At 43.6% G+C, this 24,312-nt stretch overlaps 1 protein-coding gene and 1 long non-coding RNA gene across 4 annotated transcripts in view; one reads left to right on the top strand and one right to left on the bottom strand.

Moving 5' to 3' along the window:
• Nucleotides 1-3,461, top strand: part of LOC133048556 (uncharacterized) — a 39,017-nt gene extending 35,556 nt beyond the window's left edge. The window contains exons 12-13 of the long non-coding RNA XR_009691064.1: nucleotides 1,406-1,524; nucleotides 3,332-3,461. This is a non-coding gene — a long non-coding RNA (uncharacterized LOC133048556). The remainder of the gene's footprint in view (nucleotides 1-1,405; nucleotides 1,525-3,331) is intronic.
• A 1,689-nt stretch (nucleotides 3,462-5,150) lies between these two features.
• TEK (TEK receptor tyrosine kinase) overlaps nucleotides 5,151-24,312 on the bottom strand; it is a 104,886-nt gene continuing 85,724 nt past the window's right edge. For 2 of the 3 annotated variants that reach the window (XM_061132263.1, XM_061132265.1), the window contains exons 14-23: nucleotides 23,737-23,891; nucleotides 22,144-22,354; nucleotides 19,505-19,615; nucleotides 17,141-17,331; nucleotides 16,486-16,599; nucleotides 11,987-12,057; nucleotides 10,672-10,712; nucleotides 9,047-9,143; nucleotides 7,361-7,460; nucleotides 5,151-6,160 (exon numbers count right to left, since the gene is read on the bottom strand). In XM_061132263.1, coding sequence (XP_060988246.1) covers nucleotides 6,086-6,160; nucleotides 7,361-7,460; nucleotides 9,047-9,143; nucleotides 10,672-10,712; nucleotides 11,987-12,057; nucleotides 16,486-16,599; nucleotides 17,141-17,331; nucleotides 19,505-19,615; nucleotides 22,144-22,354; nucleotides 23,737-23,891 — 1,166 coding nt within the window. In that variant the 3' untranslated portion in view covers nucleotides 5,151-6,085. The remainder of the gene's footprint in view (nucleotides 6,161-7,360; nucleotides 7,461-9,046; nucleotides 9,144-10,671; nucleotides 10,713-11,986; nucleotides 12,058-16,485; nucleotides 16,600-17,140; nucleotides 17,332-19,504; nucleotides 19,616-22,143; nucleotides 22,355-23,736; nucleotides 23,892-24,312) is intronic. The other variant, XM_061132264.1, reaches the window with a different exon arrangement.

The raw sequence follows: 24,312 nt of genomic DNA on the forward strand, positions 1-24,312 counted from the left end.
TGATTGAGAAAATGATTTTTTCAGTTTCTTTACTTAACTTCAATAGTTGCACGTGGCTCGTGGCTACCACATTGCACAGTGAAGCTCTGGAACTTTGGGGACCTTGACTGTTTGTTTCAGCCATGCCTAGGACTCAGCCTTCATGCAGAGAAGTTGTTTAGTGCAGGAATACAAGTCAGCTTCTTTAATTCTCCCGAGTGAATGTCCACCTCTTTCTCTGCACAGCGGGCACCGTAGTATAGATAGTTGTTGCCCACAGCACTGTTGTGTGCATGTGACGGAGGAGACCGAATGTCCTCCCACCAGACCCCACCCAAGTGTGGGCAGGGAGATGTGGGGACGTAAGCTTTCTGTCGGAAAGGTCTTCACAGAGATGTCCCTCTGTCACCTCAGCGACAGCACCTCTCAAACAGCTTCTCACCTTGATGTTCCTGCTTCTCATTTTCTAGGACCTGTTGTTTCATCTGCCTCCCAGACCAGAAATTTCAAACCACCATGTTTCCTTATTCCTTGTAATCAGTCTGTTTCTTCCTTCCAGATTCCTCATAGATGTCTCTTTTTTTATTTTCTGTTTCCACAACCACCTTATATTTTTGCTCCATCCTCTGCAGCCAGGAACAGTGTCTAAGATGTGACTGATACATTAAGTGAGAATCTATAAAGTGTTTCTGGACAGGGCATCATAGGTGCTAAACATTAAATTTCCCACCTTTTTCTTCTTGATCAGTCTTTAAATGACTCTTGGCCTGAGGCTAACCTTCTTTTACGCCTTTTTAAATTACAGCTCTTCTAATGAAGAATCCAAATGGCACCTGACTATCTAGACTCTATTATAATCTGTCCCCCCTCCCCCGTATCCATCCTATTGTAAAATTTACTCCCTAGATGGGACTAATCCCTTTCCATGCCCCCTCCCCAGAGACGGACAAATAAACCACGGAAGTGGGACTTGCACTGGAGTGAGGTGTTCCCCCCTCAGTTGAGTCACAGGTGGGAGGAGCCTGACTACCCCCTGGCTGCCGCCACCCAGCCAGTAATTACTGGAACCCCCTCTGAGTTCATGCTGCTTCCTAGTGGGATCTCTTGGTGGAAAGTAGACTCGGCAGTCAGGCTCTGAGGTTGGATTTCTTTCTAATGTACTCACTTGGCTGAGGCAACTTTAACCTCTCCAAGCCTCAGTTTCTCTGGCTGCAGAAAGGGGACAATGAAATACCTACCGTGCTGGGTTAGTCTGCAACTTGTAGTGAGACAAGCCAGGTAAAGTGCTTGGTGACTGAGCTCGTATAACTGCTCACGTTCCTTGGTTTTGTAGTAGTGTTTCTGCTGCTACAGTTCCTGCTGCTGCCATCAGTTTTCTTATTCTTTGGGAAGAATTCCTAAAGAGGTTTCCTCTTTCATTTGACAGTTAATTCATACTTCGGTTGTGGACACGATGGTTCTGTTCCCTCATCCGCTAGGCTTGCCTCACAAAAGATCCCGGAAGGGCTTAGTGGCTGACTGCCTGCAGAGTCATTCAGCATGAAGGTAAGAGCCTGCTTGCTCCTGATAAACATCAAGCTCCTGAGTCTGACGGGAGTGAATACATCATGAGGTTCATGGTAAAGGTCCCCTGTTTTAAATACTTCCCTGTGGGTTATCTCCTAGGATAGAGAAACCCCAAGTATCTGTTTAAGTAAAATGTGTTCCATGCCCACCACCTGGCATAGACCTAGATGTTGCATAGGCATCAAAACTGGGGCAGACTTGTGACCTTGGAATTCATACAGAAAACTTTTGTTGGTGTAGAGATCTAATTCCATCCTAAATGTTGCTGTGTACCTCTTTTCAAATGTGATTTTCATTAAACCTAATGAGAGTCTAAAATTGATTGGGTCCAAGTTATCTCAGTGGCACTAGTGGTAAAGAACCTACCTGCCAATGCAGGAGACGTAAGAGTCATGAGTTCCATCCCTGGGTTGGAAAGCTCCCCTGGAGGAGGGCATGGCAACCCACTCCAGTGTTCTTGCCTGGAGAATCCCATGGACAGAGGAGCCTGTCCATGGCTACGGTCCACAGGGTCGCAGAGAGTCAGACACGACTGAAGTGACTGAGCACTCAAGCAGATTATCTCGCCCAGGGTAAATAGTGAGCTTTTTGTAAAAGGAAGTGTAACTCAAATTCAGTAGATTCATCATGCATGCACTTGCTTTGTAATGGATTGGTAGATCTTGCTCTCAGAACGTTTTTTACTTCTGATATTTCTGATGTAAAGGCCCAACATTAAACAGGCTCATTAAACAGGAGAGCCCACCAGCTCTCCTGCTAGTGGCATTACCATAAGCATGAGGTATGGAGGTTAGTTACTCTGTACATTTCATGTACCATAAGCATGAGGTATGGAGGTTCGTGACTGTGTACATTTCATGCAGACCCATATAGGCCCCTCTATTGCACAAGATAGAAAAGAAAGTTAATTTTGAATGTTAAAATGTTATAATGCTATGTTTCTACAGATGCTCCTCTGATCATGTCATTTATTGTACAAGAATTCAGATTTTATCTTGTGGTATTTATTTCATTCTATGTCTATTAGACACTAAACCAATACCATCTTACACAGGATCTTTATATTATCTGCTTTGTTTAAAATATTCATATCTCAAATACCCAGAAAATGCTATTATAAAATTCATAATGTGTTCTGCTGAAGACAACCTGGGACCATGGACACAAAAATATTTCATCTTAACAACAAAAAATGCCCTGTATAAAGCAAAGTTAAAGAACACCACAGTTCTCTCAGAATAATGCAAGGAAACAAAAAATAATACACCATTTTACAAGTGTAGCCCATATGATTTTTCTCAATCTCAGACATCACCTATTATTTTCAAAGGAACTGTAGGCTTGGTATTTTGGGTAGATTTCATCTACTTTTTAAACCCATGTCATATCTAAGGTCACTCTGTCTAGAGAGGTATATTTTTTCTAACATCTCTATTTCTGGCTTCTTGTCAGATCTGTCATTCACTGGTGTCTGACACTTTCTCGTTGCATATCCCTGGAAAAGAGGTTCATGGAGAAGGTACTGATGTGCTATCCCATCATAGGAACGTAGTGACCATGTGACTGAGGACATGGTATGCAGAAAAAGGGAGATGTTTGTTCATCTAGATCTATGTAAAACATTTCTAAAGCAACCAGTGGTGGTTCTAGGTATGAAATAGTGATATGTTGATAAGCGGCCAGAGTTGATTGTGTTACAAACTCAAAACCGTTTTGAGACCATCTGTGGGCAACCTCAGAGGGAGTTGTCTATGTCTAACATTTTTTTATCCTGTTCTATTTGGAGGTCTCAGTTCCAGTGAAAATGCAACCGCCTGCATGGAACTGGTCCTCTGGAAGGTAAAAGATGACCTAAAAGGAAAAAAGTAACCACCTGGCCCAAGAATATCTTAAACCTCTGCATTGCATCCGTGACTCTTTGGCCTCCACTGATGGCAGCTAAGTTTCATCTATAGTAACATGAGGTTTCCCCACACTTTCAGAGAAGAGGAGAAAGGAAAGCCCTGTCGAGGTTTATGTACTACATTTTAAAGGTCGGATTTCCACAGCAGTTTCTAAAGTTGTGTCTGGGGATGGGTGGGGAAGGAATTAGGTTGTTTGGAATTTGACTTATCTTCATAGGCTGTGTGCAGATGACCATGGAAGATGCTTTAAAGTTGAAGTAATGAGTCCAGGACTTTCACAAAGTTCATTTCTCAGATTACTTAAATTTCTTTTCCTCTTTAAATACCTGGAACCATTATACTGCTAGGAGTCAGAAACATGTTTTCCTAACAAAATCATAACAGTTTTCTTTAGATCGCCTATATAGAAATAGATGTAGAGAATGTCCTCACAGAATATACGGATATGAATGTAAACTTTCAGCGTGCTGTTAACATAACACAGAGTGGTCATTGGGCTGTTGTGTGAGGTGTTTTCATTCTAACTGGTGGACTCTTCCTTGATTTTGATTCCTGTCAACCACTTGTTGACCTTTTTTTTAAGGCAGTATCCTGTGGATCTTCTGGTACACTGAAGTCTAATCTATATTCCCAATACTGGAATCATCTAGTTCCTTAAAGGGGTTGGTTCTTCCCTTCATTGCTTTTTGATAATATGCAAACTGGCCCGTGGAAATGACACAGATTCATTCAGATGGCTGACCTTTGAGTAAGTATGAATCTTTAGTATTAATTCTGTTAACATGCTACAAAGCTGCAAAGGTTTCTTTGTCAACAGCACGGATGAGGCACAGAGATGTCGGCCGGACGGCCGCTGTGTCAGAGGTGAATTCATGGCCTTCTGACAGTTCATTGTGATGATGTGTCAGTCCTTAGCACACCTTAGGCTTGCTGCTTCAGTATTTTGAATACTAAGTATCAGTGAATTCCTTTTTCGTGATGCCATACTTTTGTAGTCATCCCTTTTACTTGATGTGAAGTAAATTCATAATGATGTAAATTTATTTTAAATATATATCATCAAGAAGGTGAAGCTGTTATAGAGAAGGTAGCTGTTATTGTGTATTCCAAAGCCACATGCAAAATTTGAAGACATTATCTACATTTTCCAGAGATACATTCATCCCCGTTCTTGTTTGGTTCCATGTACATACAAACCAAGAGTTTTCAGGAGTATCTTCACAACATTTGGGTAAAAAGCAAAAAGGAACTGTTATATACATATTTGGACCTACTTCCAGTGGCTCTTCATTCCAGCCCCTGCTCCGCTGAAGAATAAATGGTGCGGCAGCAGGGTTACTTTTACTGTGTCTCCACTGCCTATCCTGCTGTGGATGAAGAGCTTTTGGAAAATGCAGTTTCCTGGTCACTTTCTGATGCATGAAGTTGAGCAGACGGCAGGAATATGGAACATCACGCAGTATGTACAACACTGCAACACAGTTAAGAGAGATTCCAATTTTAAGCCCTCAGTTCATATTGGAACCAGAGGTACAGGAAAACAGTAGAATATTTCTGGGAGATGTTTCTAATCTTGTGATACATCTGGTTGAATATACTCACCAACTGCTGTCTGCGTATTGCCAACACATTAGAGGGTGATAATTTAAAGTGTTTTCTTGAAAGTATAATAGAGACGGTTGGTAATACTCATGAGACACATTCCTAGACAAAAAGTGGGTAGGCAAGACATTTATTCACTTACTATATGATCTCAGTATAGCATGTGCCTACAATATAAATGGTAAACTCACAACTGATCAAAACTAGAACTTTTTACAATGTGCAAGACAGGTAGGGATGTTAATCTGCCATGATACATGTCACATGTCTCCCAAATATAACTACAAGCTTCCTGCTTTAATTTCTTAACAAACACATCGATGTCATCTGAGAAACTGAAACCTATTAGCTTATCAGACTTACACTTCCTAAAGTTCTTAGGCTTCTAAGGAATGAGATTTAAGTCGGTATTTCAGTGTCTGCGTTTAGGACTGACTTGTTGGTTCTGGAAACACATGAAAATGTTGTCGAATTAACAAGGGAATCAGGATGGCTTCCACAGATGAGGGGGAATATTCAGAGATAGAAAAAGCTCTCTTACATCACTTAGGTTAACATTTAAGAGACCTAAATCGATGTCCTGTTAGAACTCATACCTTTCCCCTACTTTTTCTCACCTGAGCCGACAGGTTTACTAATAGTAACAGTGAAACATCTTAGAGCATCCAATATATAGGTAAATATAAAAAAAATACCTAGGACAATAATGAGTTATACACTGCAGTAATTGTACTCTCACACCTTCCCATAAAGTCCATGTTTTTAGAAAAATATATTATTGCATATGAAACCACAAACAGGCATTCTGATTCCAGCACATTCTTACTCAAAATAGTATATACAGTCCTGGTCAGAGCGTGCTGCAGATTCACACATGGGTCTTACGGTCAAAGTCCCAGGCACGCGACAATCTATATACATGTCCATTTTCTGTCACCTCTCTCGGCAGAGGCTTGCTTGCTGAGCATCCGGGTATGAAGGGTCTCTCACGCCGGTGAAGGGGAAACAGAATATACAGATCAAAGTGGTCGGTCCTAGGCTGCTTCTTCTGCAGAACAGTCAATTCCTGCGTAGGTGAACTTCTCATAAAGTGTGGTGTTCACATAGGTCTAGGAGAACAGGAGTGGTTCAGACACAAGCCGGCTCAGTCCTGCCTCCGCTGGGGGCAGTTACGGTCATACCCCAGTTTCCTTAGCTTGTCTCAGCTCAAATACAGAGGCCGTGCACTCAGTCACGTCTGACTCTCTGCGACTCCATGGACCGTAGCCTACCAGGCTCCTCTGACCATGAGATGTTCCAGGCAAGAATACTGGAGTGGGTTGCCATTTCCTACTTTAGGGGCGTTTTCCTCACCCAGGGACTGAACCTGCCTCTCTGCACCTCCTGTATTATTGGCAGGTGGGTTCTTTAGCGCCACCTGCTGCTGCTGCTAAGTCACTTCATTTGTGTCCAACTCTGTGCAGCCCCATGGACTGCAGCCCATCAGGCTCCTCTGTCCATGGGATTGTCCAGGCAAGAATACTGGAGCGGGCTGCCATGCCCTCCTCCAAAAGCCCCCAGATACCGATACTAGGGGGGACATCTCTCTATCCTCATTCCCTCTGTTGTATTTAACCACTTTCTTCCTGAAAGGCAGCCCTTGACTTCTGCAAATAAGATTGCTTCCTCCCACTTTTTCCAGCCTCCTGGCTTCTCGAGCCCATGGTCTTTCACGGGTCCCTTCTGACATGCACCACACCCTCCCCGACCCCTTCCTCTGTCTGCTGCTCATCTTCACATCTCTGGTTTCATTACCAAGTGGGTTTTGATGACTTCCAGCATCTTCCATAACTTCCAAATTTCCTAACCTAGACTTGCCTTTTGAACCTCAGATCTATGTAGCTAATTAACTATCTACTACACGTTTTTACAGAATTCCTGACCCGCCCCGTAGTAACCTGAAGACCACATTCTTGTCACTCTCCCGTTTGTCCTTGGGCAAGTCACTTTCTCCTTTCTAAGTATGCTCCTTCGTCTATAGAATGAAAGGGCCAGGCTGTATGACAGATTTAAGATTCCCTCTAGCTCAGACAAGCCAGTTCTGTACATTGTTCTACAGTATCTGACTATATCTTATATGGGAATCTGGTTTCCTCCAAAATTGTAACTTTCTCAAAGTTGAGTCCACATCTTGTATGTCCCTGTAGCACCTCATCACTTAGCACCTCAGGATGGTTCAAAAAAACCTGCTGACCTGTATCAACTATTAACCACAATGGACACATGAGGAATTCCAATGAAAGAACCCATGCTTTGAGTTCCATACTCACCTTTCGTTCTTCTAACATCCTGTTTAAGGACACCAGGATCTGGGCGAATGAGGGCCTTTCATAAGGCTTCTCCCGCCAGCACTGTCTCATGAGGTCATACCTTTGAAAACAGAAGGTTTAGTCTCCAACTGTGCTTTAGTCCTGGGCACAGCCAGGTGCAGGGTTTAGGATAAAAGAGAATGTAGCCACACAATGCATGGTCACCTCGCTTAGCCAGCCGAAGACAGAAGTTCTACAGCTAGGAAGGTTCTAGGAGGCCTCCCACCTCCCCACCCAGGTCTCCTTTCTTAAGGGGATCTAGTGCCTACTTTGGGTACCATTCCCAAGAGATCTTGGTCTCAGCTATCCTGATCATCTGGAAAGAACTGAGTTGTGTGTCTAGGGTAGGTTTTCCCTCAGAATATTACATCTCTCAAAATGTCAGTGTTTCAATTCTAAAAACTGGCTCTGTGTGCAAATAAATTTGCAAACTGCTACCTATCACGCCTCCCTCTTAGTGACTGACTTCGTGAAATCTTGAAGTCATTCCATTAAAAACCAACACCCTTTTAAACCAGGTTTAACATAGAAGCTTCCCAAACATAACTGATCACAGAACTCTTTCCCCTTTTGTTATTTATTTACGTCTCACACATTCCACAAACACAGTTTACGAAGTGCTAGTCTAAGGTCTTTCTCCAGTGTGGCCAGAACTACCTGTATTGTTAAAACGTGGATTCCTGGGACACACTCCAGATTTACAGTCATCGTGTCTGAGAGCGGGGCTCCAGATTTCACATGCTTAACAGGGTGGTTCCTCACTGGGAACCACAGTGCACAGACTGGTGGTAGAGATTTTAGAAGAGTTTCATGAGTGAAAAACATCACTCCTGAAAGGTGGGATTCAGGGACTTGGTCCAGTGATGGCTCAAGTACATTCAGGTTTTTCCCAGGATGGTCTAGGTTTATATTTCTCGTACCAGAGCATAATAGCACCCTCATTCACTCTTAGAAGTGGCTCGGTTTGGGCAATAAATTCCTTGTTCAGCCTGGAGCCTCGCACTCTTCATATTATGTCATTTAGGCAGCAACAACATCAGCTGGTTCTGGGAATGGCAACATTACTAGAGAATCATTCTTTCCAGGAATAAGAATATTTATTCCTGGAAAATAAGCCTTGTAGAAGCAAGATTTTATAAAGAAAAGCTTATCTTCTTTAGTGTAACTGCTCTGAAATCTCTACCCTCAAAGTTAGTCTCAAGGTTTCATACATTTATTCATGGATGATTTCATGAATTAATGTGTATATTCATAAATTATAATTAATTTAATTCATAAATTATTCATACAAATGTTTTCTGTATTTGTTGTCCTTTCTCATTTCAACCTGAAGATTCAGCCAAGAATCACCACCTTAAATTCCTCCTGAATTTCTATGCCTGGAAAACTCATTATTTCCTGCCCATTGCCTAACATCTTAGTTTCAAGGTTCTGAAATCTTGAACTCAAAAATCTTGTTTGAGTTTCCTGAGGGAAATGCTCCCCTAGACACATCACACAGACTCTCGTTTCTGACTGGTTGGGATTTGTGTGTGTGCACATACATACATCTTTGTATGTATCAGGTAGCTGCTTCATTACAGTCAGTTCAGGAAACATACAGAGGGGAGGTTAGGGTAGAATGGCCCTGGGGCAGGCCCGACTTACACCTCGTCGTCACAGTTTAGCGGCTTCTCCAGCCTGTAGCCCTGGGGCAGCTTCTCGTAGAGCTCTGCACACGTCATCCCACAGTAAGGGGTGCCGCCTGGAAGATAGGAAACGGTGCGCCCTGAGCCCCCCTCGGAAGCAGAAGGCACTGTCTCCTGCCCTGGGGCTCTACAGCCAAGCGACTGGGAGAAAGAGGGGGGTGAGTCAAGTGACGATAAACACCCAGAGTCGTCGTCCTCTGGGGCGAACCCCCGCACGCCACAGCTGGACTTGGCTCCAGACTGCGCTCCCGTGTGGCTGCCGCTTCATCACGGCGCCTTGCTCGTCCCCAAGTCCGTCTCCACACAGCATGTCTCTTGACACAGCACCAGTGTACCAATGACATGGATCTTTTTTCCAGTTGGAAATCTGTATTTACATAATGCAATTCCTATTTTATCTAGCATAGTTGCTGTCCCAATGTTAACTATAAAAGCAATATATGTGTATTGTGGAAAGTACAAAAAATAATGAAAAAACTACTTTGAAAAAATCCTGTGTAGTCTTTCCAGTTTTTTTTTTTTTCATGTGTGATATTTATCAAACTGGAATTATGGCATATGTGAAATTTTTATGCTTTTTGGCATGTACATTTTCACATGGTATTAAATGGCTTTTGACATATATCCAGGCAAAAGCATAATTCAAAAAGATACATGCATCTCTTTGTTCATAGCAGCACTATTTACAATAGCCAAGTCATAGAAACAATCTAAATGTCCATGAATGGGTAAAAGAAGATGTGGTATACACACACGCACACACACAGGAATATTACTCAGCCATCAAAAAGAATGAGATAATGCCATTTGTGACACTATGGATGGACTTAGAGATTATCATACTAAGTGAAGTAAGTAAAAAAGAGAAAGACAATTGCCACATTACTTATGTGCAATCTAAAATATGACAAATGAACTTATCTACAAAACAGAAGCAGACTCATAGAGAGCAGACTTGTGCTTGCCAGGGGGGGAAAAGTGGTCGGGGAGAGAAATGGAAATTCAGAATTAGCAGAAACAAACTATTACATATAGGGTGGATAAACAAGGTTCTGCTTATAGCACTACTGTATAGCACTGGGAACTATATTTAATATCTTGTGACAAACCATAATGGAAACAAACATGGAAAATTATACACACACATATATAAAACTGAGTCACCACCTCTGTTCAGCAGAAATTAGCTATAACTAACTTTAAATCAACTATACTTTAATAAAATTTAAAAATAAATGGCCTTTGAAAATGTGACTTTTCATAGCAGCACAGTATACTCTTAAAGCTGCAGAAGAAAACTTATAACAGCTTTATGACATCTGTGCACACTTGGAGACAACTTAGAATGAAGTTCTCGGCCACCAGGTCATCAGTGTTAAATGTGACATTAGACACTGGGCTTTCATAAAGAGAGCCACGGGGATAAACACACTCAGGCAGGAAACCTGTAAGGTTCTTTTCCCAAGTGGCATCCGTTGGTACCAAATGCGAATGTTACCCATGAAAGTAGATGGTGAAGGAGCACGGGAGGGGCCCGCTCCCTTTGCGCAGAGCTTCCCCTGGTGGGTGGACAAGAATACTCACCTAAGCTAACAATCTCCCATAGTAACACGCCATAGGACCACCTGCAGAAGGGATGAAAGAGAAAACAGTAATCGGCACACGCACTGGCCAGTCAACTTTCTGCCCCCAAAGCTGGGGCCACTGACTCGAGGTCAGAGGAGGGAAAGTTCCATGTCTTTTTCCTAGGATTGGGTCTTGCACACAGCGTGCGTTTATCTCCCCTTCAGCCAATGGCAGGATTGTAACAGGGGAACACTGTTAACACGGGCAGAGCCCCCACTTGCTTTAGGCAGAGAATGCAGGCTGATACTATAGAAAGCAGGGGGTTCTAGGCCAGACAGATTTGCATCAGATCTCATCTCTGCCACTGGGTACTCATGTGACATGGGACAAGTGACTAGAACTCCTGAGACCTCTGACTGTATTCTTCCAAAAGTGAGGACACCCATTTCTGCCTCAAAGTTATGCAGAGATGACATGAGATAACATAAAGGCACACAGCGAGAACACAGTCTTCGCCCGACCTCTCCCCATCCCCAGGCATAGCAACTCTCCCCCCACCCCCCGAATAAGTCAACTCAACCCTCTGGGCCTGTTCTTCCTCCTGAAAATAGGGAATGTGGGCAAGAGGGCTCAGGTCTCAATCCCAAACCCTCCTCCCCTGCTACCAGCCTGAGACTTGTCAGGCAGGCTGCAAGTGGAGATGGGCCCCACTGACTGCCTTCTGTGGGGCTTCCCAGGTGGCCCTAGTGGTAAAGAACCTGCCTGCCAGTGCAGGAGACATAAAAGTTGTGAGTTTGATCCCTGGGTCGGGAAGATCCCCTGGAGCAGGGCATGGCAACCCACTCCAGTACTCTTGCCTGGAGAAGCCCATGGACAGAGCAGCCTGGCGGGCTACAGTCCATCAGGTTGCACAGAGGCGGACACGACTCAAGTACTTAGCATGTGTGACTGCCTTCTGTCCCTGCCACCTCCGACCCCCAGCAGCTACTCTGGGCCACCTCCTCGGATCTCGGTCCTTGTGCCGAGGTCAGTCTGGTCAGTGGAGTCACTGGAAGGCCAGGATGCCCCTGACTCCTCTGGAAATAAAGAATTCACCGCTTGAAGTCACTCCCCCACGTGCAGAAATAAACCCAAAGCCTGCCATCAGGGGAAACCATTTCCTCTGTGGCTTTGTTTAGTCTGTTAATTTATTTCCTGGGCTTAGTTAGTGATTAGTTTTATTCTGCAGAGGGATGCAATATTCCTGCTCCTCTTCAAAACCGTTGTCAAATGGATATTTTTCTGGGTCCCAAAAAAAAAAAAAAAATCCCTCAGCAGTGAGAGGCTTACTCACACGTCGCTGTTGGTTGTATACACACTGTAATTTAGTGACTCGATCGCCATCCAGCGCACGGGGAGCCTTCCCTGGAGAATACAATATTAAGAGGCTGCTTAGTCTCAACAGGGGCCCCTTCCCAAGCCTCGCTGGTGACCTGAAGCTGGGGGGGGGGGGGCTCACCCCAATTCTCAGGGAGGTCCCCAGACAGAAGGCATGGCAGAGTCGGGGGATATTTTTGCATGTGCCACCCACAAGTCTGCTTTTAAGTTCGAAGCCCTGTGAATTATGTAAGCCCCACTTACCTCAGGGGGTCACTACCACAGATTCATGTAAAGAAAAATAATGATGTGTGTGACCTTTCAGTGGTCATGCAGTTATTCACTTTGTGGCTGTCAGAGGTGCTCAGAGGTTTGAAAAAAGAGACAGGCACAGGAACCGAGGAGTAGGCTATGACGTGGGAAAGGCTGAGGTGGTGGGAGACCAAATGCCTGGAGGAGAGGCTGGAAGGGTTTCCAGGGGAGGGGACACACGAGTTCAGTTCTAGAAGATGTGTAGGTACCACCAGGTGGGTGGGGGGAGGAAAGAGCGTTTCAGACCAAAGGGCAGAGAGTGCACGTGCGTCAGCGAGGAGGTGATGACCTCTACCAGCGCAGGCCAGGGAAGTCCCTCACGTCTACATGCTGTGTTCTCTTCAGCATCTGCTCCCTTCTGTGTCCTCGCCTCCGTCTCCCACCTGTTCCTCTCTCTTCTCCTCCACACTAGGGGATGGGAAAAGTTGTCTGCATTTCCTGTTTGTTGTCTCATTTACTCCCCCTTGCTGACCTCTGACCCCGTATTTCCTAATTATTCATTTCCATGCACACTATTCCATTCTTTACGTGACCTGCTTTGATCTGTCCACATCTGTCTGTCCCTGCTGCTGTCCTTGGTTCAGGCCACCGCCATCTCCACCTGCCTGCTGACAGCCACCTCTCTGCTCATCTCCCCGCCTCTGGTTCCGCTCCCTAATGACCTATTCTTTGCATCACAGTCACTCTAAATGGCAAATCCAAACATGTGGTTCCTGTCCTAAAAATTCTGTAATATCGCTCTTGTTACAGCATGCCCAGTCCTTAGCCAAATACCCAAAAGCTGGCATCCAAAACTCTTTTTTGCATCATCCTCTAGCCATATTGACTTTTTTTTTCATATTGACTTTCTTAATTCCCCTAAGTCCCATGCTTTCTTCTGCCTCTTGGTTCTTATATATATACCGCATCCTCCAGGTCCTCCATTTCATTCTCGAATCTCCAGTATCTATGTCACATTTACTGGAAAGCTTCACTGTGCTTCCTCTGAGCTCCGGAAGGACCTGCACTTTCCTCCTTCTCAGCCTTACCCATGGTTACAATTGTTTGTTATGTGTCTCTGAGCTCTTTGAGGGAGAACACCGTGTCTTAATATTATCCCCAAGCCCAGCACAAGAGTGAAACATTGTAGTAATAAATAAATCCATGCTGAGGGAATCAATAGATTAATCAATGGTAGTAAAACCCCAAATCACTTAAGTACATTATTCTGCAACACTTCCAGTACTAGAATCTCCCTGGAAGTAAAAAATTAATGCAGGATGCCCTCTCCACAATAACTGAATCAAAATATCTAAGTGGTAGGGCTTAGCAACTGTCTTTTTAAAAGTTTCCCAGACAATCTAGATGCAATAGGAATTGACAATCTCTGACTTCCATAATAGGCCAGAGAAAGTAGCCATTCTGCCCTCTGTTGGTAACTTGCTACATTGCACCCTTCTTGCTGGGAGCTTGCTTCTCTCCAATCCCTTCTCTTTTCTTCCCCTACCTTCACCATGTCCTTTCCCTCCCCAGACGCCATGCTGCTACTGAACGCTTTGCCCTTCCACGGGGGATATACTAGAACCCTAACCAGTGCTCCACCCCTCTATGCATTTCCCCTAACTCCATAAGATACAGAAATCCCTGTCCTTTATGAAATGTCAAGCAAACCAACCTTCGTCTTGGGGTACTGAGGCAAGTAACCAAATTAAATGGGTAGATTATGGGGCTAAACTGTGTTAACCTCTTCTTCTCATCCTCACAGGGCTTCCCAGGTGGAACTAGTAGTAACAAACCCACCTGCCAACACAGGAGCCATAAGAGACACGGGTTCAATCCCTGGGTTAGGAATATCCCCTGGATATTTCTGGAGTAGGAAATGGCAGCGCATTCCAATACTCTTGCCTGGAAAACCCCATGGACAGAGGAGCCTGGCAGGCCACAATCCATAGGGTCACAAAGAGTTAGACACGACTAAAGCGACTTAACATACATGTGGCACCGCCTTATCACAGCATCCCATCCCCAAAGTGCCAGAGTGAAGGAAGGAGAGAGATTCTGTAGTGGAAATAAGAGGGTTTCATGTGGCCCAGGAGGATTGGGGAGAGCTGGAGCAGACGGGCGAGTGGTGGGTCCTGCTTCTGTAAGACCAGCCCAGCCACTTCCCAGAGAAAGGTCTGCTTTGAGTGGGGCAAATCTGAAAAGTTAAGGGAAAAAAAGTGTTGTCTGGCAACCAACCTTCAGGGAGTCACTGGAGATTTCCTGAGGTGCTGATGCCAAAAAGTATCAAGGACCAGGGGCATGGTAGTCTCTGAGAACCAAAGGAGGCCCACTTCTAACCCTCATCAAAAAAGGGAATGGAAAGCTCCAAAACGATTAAGTTCACTGTGATCATAACTATGGGAAAGATTGTATGCTTGTGGAAGGAAAAGACTAAAAATAAAATAAATTGTGTCAAGGTTGTGAGTTGTGGATCATTTCTTCTTGAAAGCATTCTTGAGTATTGTTTCTGTGTTATCTTGTCAGTAATTGAAATAAATATATTGAAAAGAAAGGAAACCTGAGCTTGAGGATAAATGCAGAAGCCTGAGCCTTGCTAGGAAGCAATTTGATATCTATAAAAGTAAAAGGACTCTCTCTATATGTTACAAGAACTGGAGTCATCCCAAGAAAGCTGAGCCCAAGTAATGCTGGGAGAGCCATGCCATCAGAGAGACCTACCCAACACGTGCAAAGAATATAGGGTGTGTCAGCCCCAACACCCCACACTGCCCAACTGTAGGGAAAGCAGAGGGTGGTGGCATGTTGAAAGCCCAACACTAATGTCCAGGAATGTGGCATTTCCAGGGCTTTATGATTCCAGGTGGACAACAAGAGCAGAACAAGTCCAGCTTCTCTCTGCTAACACTGTGAGGCTCCCCTGGGATCTTTTATTTGAAGGTAAAATTTGGCTACTTGGGAGGCTAGGTATCATTAGGTGAAAGTGGACTTGATGGGGACTTGACGAATGAGCAAGCTATGGTTTTTCCAGTAGTCATGTATGCATGTGAGAGTTGGACTATAAAGAAAGCTCAGCGCTGAAGAATTGATGCTTTTGAACAGTGGTGTTGGAGAAGACTCTTGAGAGTCCCTTGGGCTACAAGGAGATCCAACCAGTCCATCCTAAAGGAATCAGTCCTGAATATTCATTGGAAAGACTGATGCTGAAGCTGAAACTCCAACACTTTGGCCATTTGCTGTGAAGAACTGACTCACTTGAAAAGACCCCGGTGCTGGGAAAGATTGAGGGCAGGAGGAGAAGGGGATGACAGAGGGTGAGATGGTTGGATGGCATCACCGACTCTATGGACATGAGTTTGAGTAAGCTCTGGGAGTTGGTGATGGACAGAGAGGCCTAGTGTGCTGCCATCCATGGGGTTGCAAAGAGTCAGACACGACTGAGCGACTGAACTGACAAATGAGCAGAGAACATTCAGAAAAGAGGGAACTCTCATACAAGCATTTACAACTTATGAGTTTCTTTCTAGAGCATCCTTGTGACTTAGGAAATCTCGTTGATTCACTTCCTTAATGTTTTACAAAGTAGGTTAAACGTCTTTCCCCCCCTTCTATGTTTGCTGTGTAAAAGGCAACTGTGGGAGCTCCCCAGAAGATTCTGAGCGAGACCCGACTTGGGGATCTGTGCTGGATATGGACCCCAGCCCTTTCAGCACGAGGCTTGCATGTTCAACGACTTCACCATATGTTACAGAGCCTTCTTCACTGGTAAATGCAGACCCTCCAGACATTTTAGGGGCTTCCCTCATAGCTCAGTAGGTAAAGAATCTACCTGCAATGCAGGAGACCCGGCTTCGATTCCTGGGTTGGGAAGATCCCCTGGAGAAGGAAATGGCAACCCACTCCAGTATTTGTGCCTGGAGAATCCCATGGCACAGTTATGTGAGGAGGAGCCTGGCAGGCTACAGTCCCTGGGGTCGCAAAGAGTCAGACACAACTTAGCAACTAAACCACACCAGACATTTTAGGAATCAAAACTGAGAAAGGACATTTGCTGGGCTGAGGACTTACTAAATGGAAGAAATGGTCAGAGGCCTCCGTCAGCACAGAAGGATGGAATTCTAAGAGAAGCAACCTCAGGAGAGGGAGGGGTGCCCCCGAAAGGCTCTTATCAACATTTGAACTTACCATCGTCTTTTTCACATACACTTCTTGACCTCGGGATAATCCAAAATCGGCTATCTTGGCTACGTAGTTTTCACCAACTAAAATGTTCCTGGCAGCTAGGTCCCTGTGAATAAACTGAAATTTAAAAAAAAAAAAAAACAAGTCATGTATTTTCAGCATCATATTTGGTTTTTCACTTCATTTTGTTTGCACAAAGAGCAGGAGCTTTGGGAAATCTAGAGGATAGTATGAAAAAGTGTTTTTAAAAAGCTACCAGAATCCAGTTCCCTTCTAGTTCCTCTTCTAAATGCTGAGTGGATTCTGCTGAATGACCCACAGGTCTTTGGAGGAGCATTTCAGGAAGAAGCACCAGGTTATGCAATATTCCAATTACCATGAAAGGTCTCTGCTATGGTGTTATGTGGAGTTATGTGAAGCTAAGACGAGTGAAGGCATCTCACCAAATACATATGATGAGATTCACTAGATAAACATACCGTTAGCATGGAGCATGAACTTCTATATAAAGAGATAGAATATTAACAAACAATAAAATTAGGGAGAGTTTGAGAAGGAATTAAGGAAGAGAGGTGAACTTGGGAAAAAGAAATCTAAACTCTGATATCAGGGAGAATTTTGGAAGAAAGATGCTCAAAGCAAGGTTTCCAGAACAAACCTGTTTTTGGCTCAGGTAGTCCATACCCCGGGCCACATCTGCTGCGAAATGGAGAAGCTGCTGGGAGGAGAGTGTGGAGGCGGTGCTGTTGGCGATGGCAAACGCGGGGTCCGTCTCTAGCACTCGGCTCTTTCGTAGGAAGTCCAGGAGGTTGCCATGGGGGGCATACTCAATGGCCAGGTACAGGTAACCTGTGGGGCAAGGGAGGAAGCATCACTTTATCAGTAGCCCTAAACCCTGGTGATATTTCTGAGATGTGCTTTGGTCCTCGAGGACTGCTTATAAAATTCCATTTTATCTTAAAATAACACATCTAGTGGTACTGATATGGGTAATGCTGGGGACAGAAGGAAAACAAGTGACATCATTCCTGTAAAAGGGGGCCATGCCTGCACTTAGGGTTCCCCTCTCCACTCCTCCCAAACAGCAGGCTTCCTGAATGCTTCACCTACTGGGTAACACAAGTAGAATGAAATCAAAACATCTGCTTCCAGATGACTTAGGATAGCTAGTCCACATCACCTTTTATTTTTCATTCAATACTGACTGAGAACCTAATATAAGCCAGACATGTTATTCCAGTATGAATCCAGCTTCTCCTGAGGTTATTTTTTAAAACAAAAAAATGATTAAATACCCAAAGCAGAAGGACCCACACCAGGTAGCTTCCTCTCCTGACTTCTGCTCCTTCCTAAAATCCAGACTAAGTCAATTAGATTGTTGAGTGCATCACTGGTCAGCAAAGTCTAGTGTTAGGGATTGCAATTTTGCTTACAGAAACCAGAAATGTCAACCTTTTAGGAAAAAAATAAAATATTTCCTACAGCAAAGTATGGTTCATTGTTAGTTTTATTCCAAATTGTTTTCTCCCTTTTCTTTTTTTAATGAAATGTAATCTTGAGTAAACTCCGGGAGCTGGTGATGGACAGGGAGGCCTGATGTGCTGCAATTCATGGGGTTGCAAAGAGTCAGACACAACTGAGCGACTGAACTGAACTGAATCTGCTTTGATAACAATTATTCATCTTTGAAGCCAATGAAAGTATAGTGCTCTGTTTTACTATTTTTTAAAAGTGAATTATTTGGTATGTACTTTTTATGTAAAATGAATGTAAACTTCAAAGATATTCTAAGAAAGTGAAATTCTTAAAAAAAAAAAAAAAAGCTTCTAGCACTGAATCCTGTTGTACTTATAAGGAAAGATATACCTCAATCCTGGTATGAATGTATTTTCTCAGTTTACTGAACTATACAATTTTAAGAGTCAACCAATTATGTGACAATAGAGCAAAAAATCTTCTGTCACTATAAGTTTTTTTTTTTTAAACATTCACTTACTGCTGTCCCATGCTGATTACTGTTCTCAGGAAATAGCTCAAAAATAAGTGTCATTACTTCATTATTTAACCTAAGAGACATTATCTGACTTTCAGAATTACACCCTTATTGGATCAAAGAATGATATATTGTTTGAAGTACCAGTATTTTTAGTTTAATAAATTGAGGAAAAGGAAGTAGTCTCTTTTCCATTGTTGGTATTTGTCCTGCAAAGTCAACAAGAGGTTGTAAAGTTTGCAAATAATTACCATGTGGAGCTTTTTCCTTGGAGTAAATTTTTCCATGAGAAATTAAGAGTAAGCATGGATTTAGAACTGCAAACCCAGGTAGCATGCAGAGGTAAACCCATAGATTTCTTATTACCTACTCATTCACAGCTAATTCCACACATTACAATAGGAAATACTCAATAAACATTTGAATTAATAATATGATTTGAACTTAAGAGTATGTGTGACATAGGATAGTTGTAAAGCTTCCATGTAATTGTACAGGGCATTGTTTTGGATAAAAACAAAGTACTATTAGATATAGGCTTATTATTATTCTTTTAACCTAAGTATCATCAGTCCTTTCACATTACAGTAGACTATTGGCATTCACAGATTTAACATTTGGAGTATTGGTTACTTGGGTTTGGAGGGAAAATGAAAAGTCAACTAAGAAGAAGCAACGTACTTCACTTTTCCTGGTGCTCAGTGCAGCCTCCATCCACCGAATAGTGACTGAGAAAACCTCTGGATTAGCAAAGATGGGAGCATGTAGGAGCTTTGGGTATCTTTGGGCATTACTAATTGAACTGCATCAGAAGCCAAAAGACTCACCCTTGGGACCGCCCTTCAAAAACGTGCCACATCTCAGCATAGTCTATTCATGGGGCCAGACATTCAGACTGAAATTGCAACTTAAAAAGTAGGTAACAATCTTAGATGATTTATCTTTCCTAACTTCAATATGGAATGTGCCTGATTTTCTTTCTTTTTTAAAAACAAATCTGGCAGGAGAAACAGGAAAAGAGCATCTTACCACGATGTTCACATGCTCCCAAGAGATTGATGATGTTTGGATGGTGTCCTAGTTTACAAAGAACCTCCAGTTCCCCAGCGAAGTCCCTGTGGTCATCTTTGGAAGCATATTCTGGGAAGAAAGTCAAGAGTTGTGACCCCTTTCTGTGATGCCTCATCAGAAACAACTGTACCCCCTGATCCCCATCACCTTCAGGTACACTCAGCCATCACTGGGTCTGGAAAACGTTAGAGAAATCAAAGAGACGACTCTAACTCAGGGGCTGGGCTATCCACATTTTGGGCCAATGCTTCTTCTTGTTGGGGGCTGTCCTGTGGCAAGGACGACGTTTAGCTGCCCCCCTGACCTGACCCACTAGTTACCAGTAGCCCAACCGAAAATGTACCCAGATCACCAAGTGTCCCCCCTGGAAACCAAATCACCTCTGTTTGGGAACCACTGCTGAAGCCCTCAAGTGTCCCGAGAATGGTCTGGTTGAGATGGAGCTGCGTCCATTCTCAGACCCTGGCTCTCCAGAGACAAAACACACCAAGGAATAACACCAAAATTTTAGTGAAACATTGCCAGTAGTGAATACACCTTACTTTATTATAATAATTTTACTTTGCTTTTTACATAAACCAGAATAGAATACTGTGCTCAGTTGTGTTCAACTCTTTGTGACCCCATGGACTATAACCCACCAGGCTTCTCTGTCCATGGGATTTTCCAGGCAAGAATACTGGAGTGGGTTGCCATTTCCTTCTCGAGGGGATCTTGCTGATGAAGGGATCAAACCTAGTCTCCTGCATTTCAGATGGATTCTTTACCAACTGAGTCACCAGGGAAGCCCACATAAGCCAGACTTGCTGGAAAAACTCAAATCTCAATGACACCTTTATAGAAGTTGCTTCGTAGTCAGGAAACAGTTGCATTTCTTTCTGTTCCTGTCATTCCGTCTCTCCATAAGCACTTTGATCAGAGGCAGAACCACCAAGCAGGCTGAAGAGAAAACTCTTTGGCTGATGTGCAACTGGTTGGTCAGCCTTGAGTTGGTGACAGGATGCTATGATTGCTTTTTGAAGCAATAACATTGGGGGAAAGAGTGATGGAGAGCTGATAGCCATGTGCATGCCTGACCATGCTTGGAAATTATGGGAAGGTTTCATATGGGCTAAGGGGACCCATGAGGCTGGCAGGTAACAATTCTAAGTCTAGTACCCTGTTTATACCACCGGAGCCCAAGGGTCAATGCCTCGGGAACATTTTAGAAGCAAAGCTCCTTGTAATAGGTTGTTGCTTCACACCAGTAAGTGCCCTCTTTGCATGCATGACTTTTCCTGCAAAACTTTTCTGCCCTGGTATGCTGTTAAGTTATTCTACCTCTTTACATGGACATGAGATGGACAATCAGCTCAGGTCAGATCCCAATCAGCATAAAAACTGATGCTACAAAGTTCTATACCCTCTCTCCTCTCACCATTTTTACTGCTTCCTAAAACTCCTGTGACTAAAGTTCGAAAAGGAAAAGGAATTCTAGCAGGGTTTGTTTGGGTGTGCGTCTGTGTGTGTGTGTTGAAACATTGTCTGTAAGCATAAATAATACTGTGTTTATTTTGTTCATTTCCTGACATGTGTTTTCTAGCAATGCAGAAAGCAGTGATGACTTAATAAGATTTAGGGTTAATTGTCATGCTAGGCTTAATGTTGCAGTCAAGAAGAAGGAAAACCCATCAGCAACCTTAGCAAGTCCTTATTGTGGAGCTGCCCAACACAAGTGACAATTACAGTGCTGGCTCTAATATATCACTTGCCAAGCCTGTGTGTGTAAAAACAACAGTGCAGCTTCCCAGTCAAGTCATCCGTAAACTGCCATTTCACACGCAACAGAAGACAGCTAGAGTTGCCAGGGAACACGTCAATCTGCTTTCTCAGAAGATCTTATTCAATGAGTGGGCCCTAAGCAGTCTTGAACACAACTGGAAAAGATCTCATTTTGTGACCATAAATCAATGGTTTCTAAGCTTGAGTGTACAGAAGAGCTGCTGAGCAAATTTGGGGACCCCAATTTTTCCCTGCATCACCCCAGAAATTTGAATAGATTAGAACCACGAGGAGGAAAAACTCAAGTAGATGCATTTCTAACTATTTCCAGGAATGCTGATGTAGATAATCCATGAAGATAGTGATTTGCCAAGTGTGGTCTCCAAATTCTGAGACTCAGCATCCCATGGGAACTAGTTAGAACTGCAAGCCCTCTGGTCCTGGGCCAGATCTGCTTAATCAGAAACCATAGGGTGGAGCTGAAGAGTCTGTTTTTTAACAAGTCTCCCGGGTGATTTGGATGCGTGATCAATGTTGAGAACCACTGCATTAAGAGAAACAGTAATGCTTCCTGAAAGTCAGCAGGGTGGGACAGAGAGTCTGTGTTCTCACATCCCAGTGAATCCAGACAGTGGCGTCTAAACAGCTCATGCCTTCAAGTTTACATCCTGACCCTCAAAGGAAATATCACCTTCAGCTGCATAGAACAGCTCCATCTAACATCATGCCAATTTTTTGTTTAAAAGAATATGAGACCTTAGAGGAAAGATTCAACAGGAAGTCAAGCTGTCCCCCCACCCTAGTAAAATGCTGACTTGATCGGGGCATGCACTGACCTTTCATTCTCTTGATGGCAGCGTCCATCCGTAACCCATCCTTCTTGATGCGAGCCTTAAGAACCTGGCCAAAATTACCCTCCCCAATCACATCTTGAAATTTGATGTCATTCCAGTCAAGCACTGGATAAATGGTAGGATCTGGGTTGTTTTTGGCCTTCCTGTTCAGGGCAAGAGTTCCTGAGTTGAACTGCACAGCTGGTTCTTCCCTCTACAAAAATAATGGTTTTGTGTCAGGATTTTTCATAATTTTTAAGGTACATAATACGTTCTGGTTTGTGCCCACACTAGGTGAAAAAAAGAAACAGTATACCCAGTTCTCGAATGAAGATGGCAACAGGGTTCGTCTAATAGGCCCACTTGGATGAAGTGGCAGCCAGTAGAGCTGCATGGGCATGATCATAGGCCTCAGTGGGAAAGCATGCCACAATCGATTAGTTATGTCTGCAGGGATGAGGGAGGGGAGGATAATAGCATGTATGTCACGACACACACTTGAGTTACTTGAGTTATTCACACTTGAGTCTCTACCCTGCTGTGGAATGAGCAGCTATTCAGTTCTGGTTTGGAAAAGAACTCCGAGATCTATCTGGAGAAGTCACAGGACATGCCTCTGTGAGAGCTTTTTTCCTCGCTTCATCTTGGTCTCCTTGCCTCTCACTCACTCTCTCCCACTTGGCTTAAAGCTCAGAGTCTCTCGAGCCCAAGACAGTATCTCCTTTTCTCCTGAGTTTCGGTGGCTGCTGGCAGTATCAGGACGAAGCATCAGTACCATGATGAGCTCCAGCACTGTCTACCCTCCTGCTGGACCTTCCTCTCTAGTGACAGCCCAAGGGCATCTCAGGGACCCGTATCAGGAAGATTTACCTCATTTGGAATATGTAACTGTATTCAGTGCTTCATATATAGAATCAGTAAAGTTGGGTACAGATTAATTTTACAGAGCTCGAAAGCACAGAGAAATGTTCAAGGATTCAAATGCGGTGCCTGTCAGTAAAGTATGATTTTGTAAACCTTTGCAACTGGTCAAAATTCCTAGATGAAAGAAAAAAGTAGTGCCAAGTACCATGAACCCTGACTGCAGACTGAAGGGTACACAAGGATGGAGATACACACGTAGATATAATTCATATATATATATATATATATATATATATATGGGGGATACTATTAAAAGTACAAAATGGAAACTGGAAATAAAAAAAAGTGAAGAAAACTAATCTAGTATCAATATTCATGACTTATCACTCTGAGGTATGGTTCCCCTCATGCCCTTCATTACAATAATGGTCAGTTCTTTATATTGCAAGATTACTCTCACTGGTGACTTATCACTAGGATGACTCTATTCTCTTTTTGATGGGGCCGTAGTCCTGCTTCAGGCTTAATTTTCTGCATAATTATTAAGAGTCACCTTTTCACTCTCAGAATTGTTCTGAATTGGACAAGAACTTATATAGTCATGCTAGTTATCTCCCATTTCATAATGGAAGACAAAGAAAAGATGAAACTTGCCTAAGGGAAATAACTTCCTTTACAAGCAAGTTTTCTGACCCACATCTTTAAAATACTGCTTGGAAGATGAGACACTACCACGTTTTGGAAGGCTTGAGCCATTCTCCTTTGGACGTTTGCCCTCTTCAGCTGCAGCATGATCAGAAAGGCCAACAGCACCGTCAGGCAGGTCATTCCCGCTGAGCCGAGGATGGCGATAAGCAGCATCTTCCTGCCTCCGAGGTCTGCTGGTGCTGAGCAGAACACAGGAGAAGCAGCAGGTTAGTCTAGATGGAGAGATAGGCCGCGGCCATCTGCAGGAGAAGTCACGGTGTAATGGGAACATCATGGCAGCCTGAGTCCTGCCACCTGATGGCTAGGTGACCTAGTGCTTTTCTGGAACTCACTGCAGACAAGTCTGACTCACAGGGCTGTTAACAAGTTCAAAGGAGTGTGCAAAAGGGCTTTTTACAAGTCAACATGCTAATCACCAAAAGCTGCTAAGCGCCAAAGAATTGATGCTTTTGAACTGTGGTGTTGGAGAAGACTCTTGAGAGTCCCTTGAACTGCAAGGAGATCCAACTAGTCAATCCTAAAGGAAACCAGTCCTGAATGTTCATTGGAAGGACTGATGCTGAAGCTGAAACTCCAATACTTTGGCCACCAGATTTGAAG

This window comes from Dama dama, chromosome 29 (assembly GCF_033118175.1).
Source record: "Dama dama isolate Ldn47 chromosome 29, ASM3311817v1, whole genome shotgun sequence".
In the NCBI taxonomy this organism is placed as follows: domain Eukaryota; kingdom Metazoa; phylum Chordata; class Mammalia; order Artiodactyla; family Cervidae; genus Dama; species Dama dama.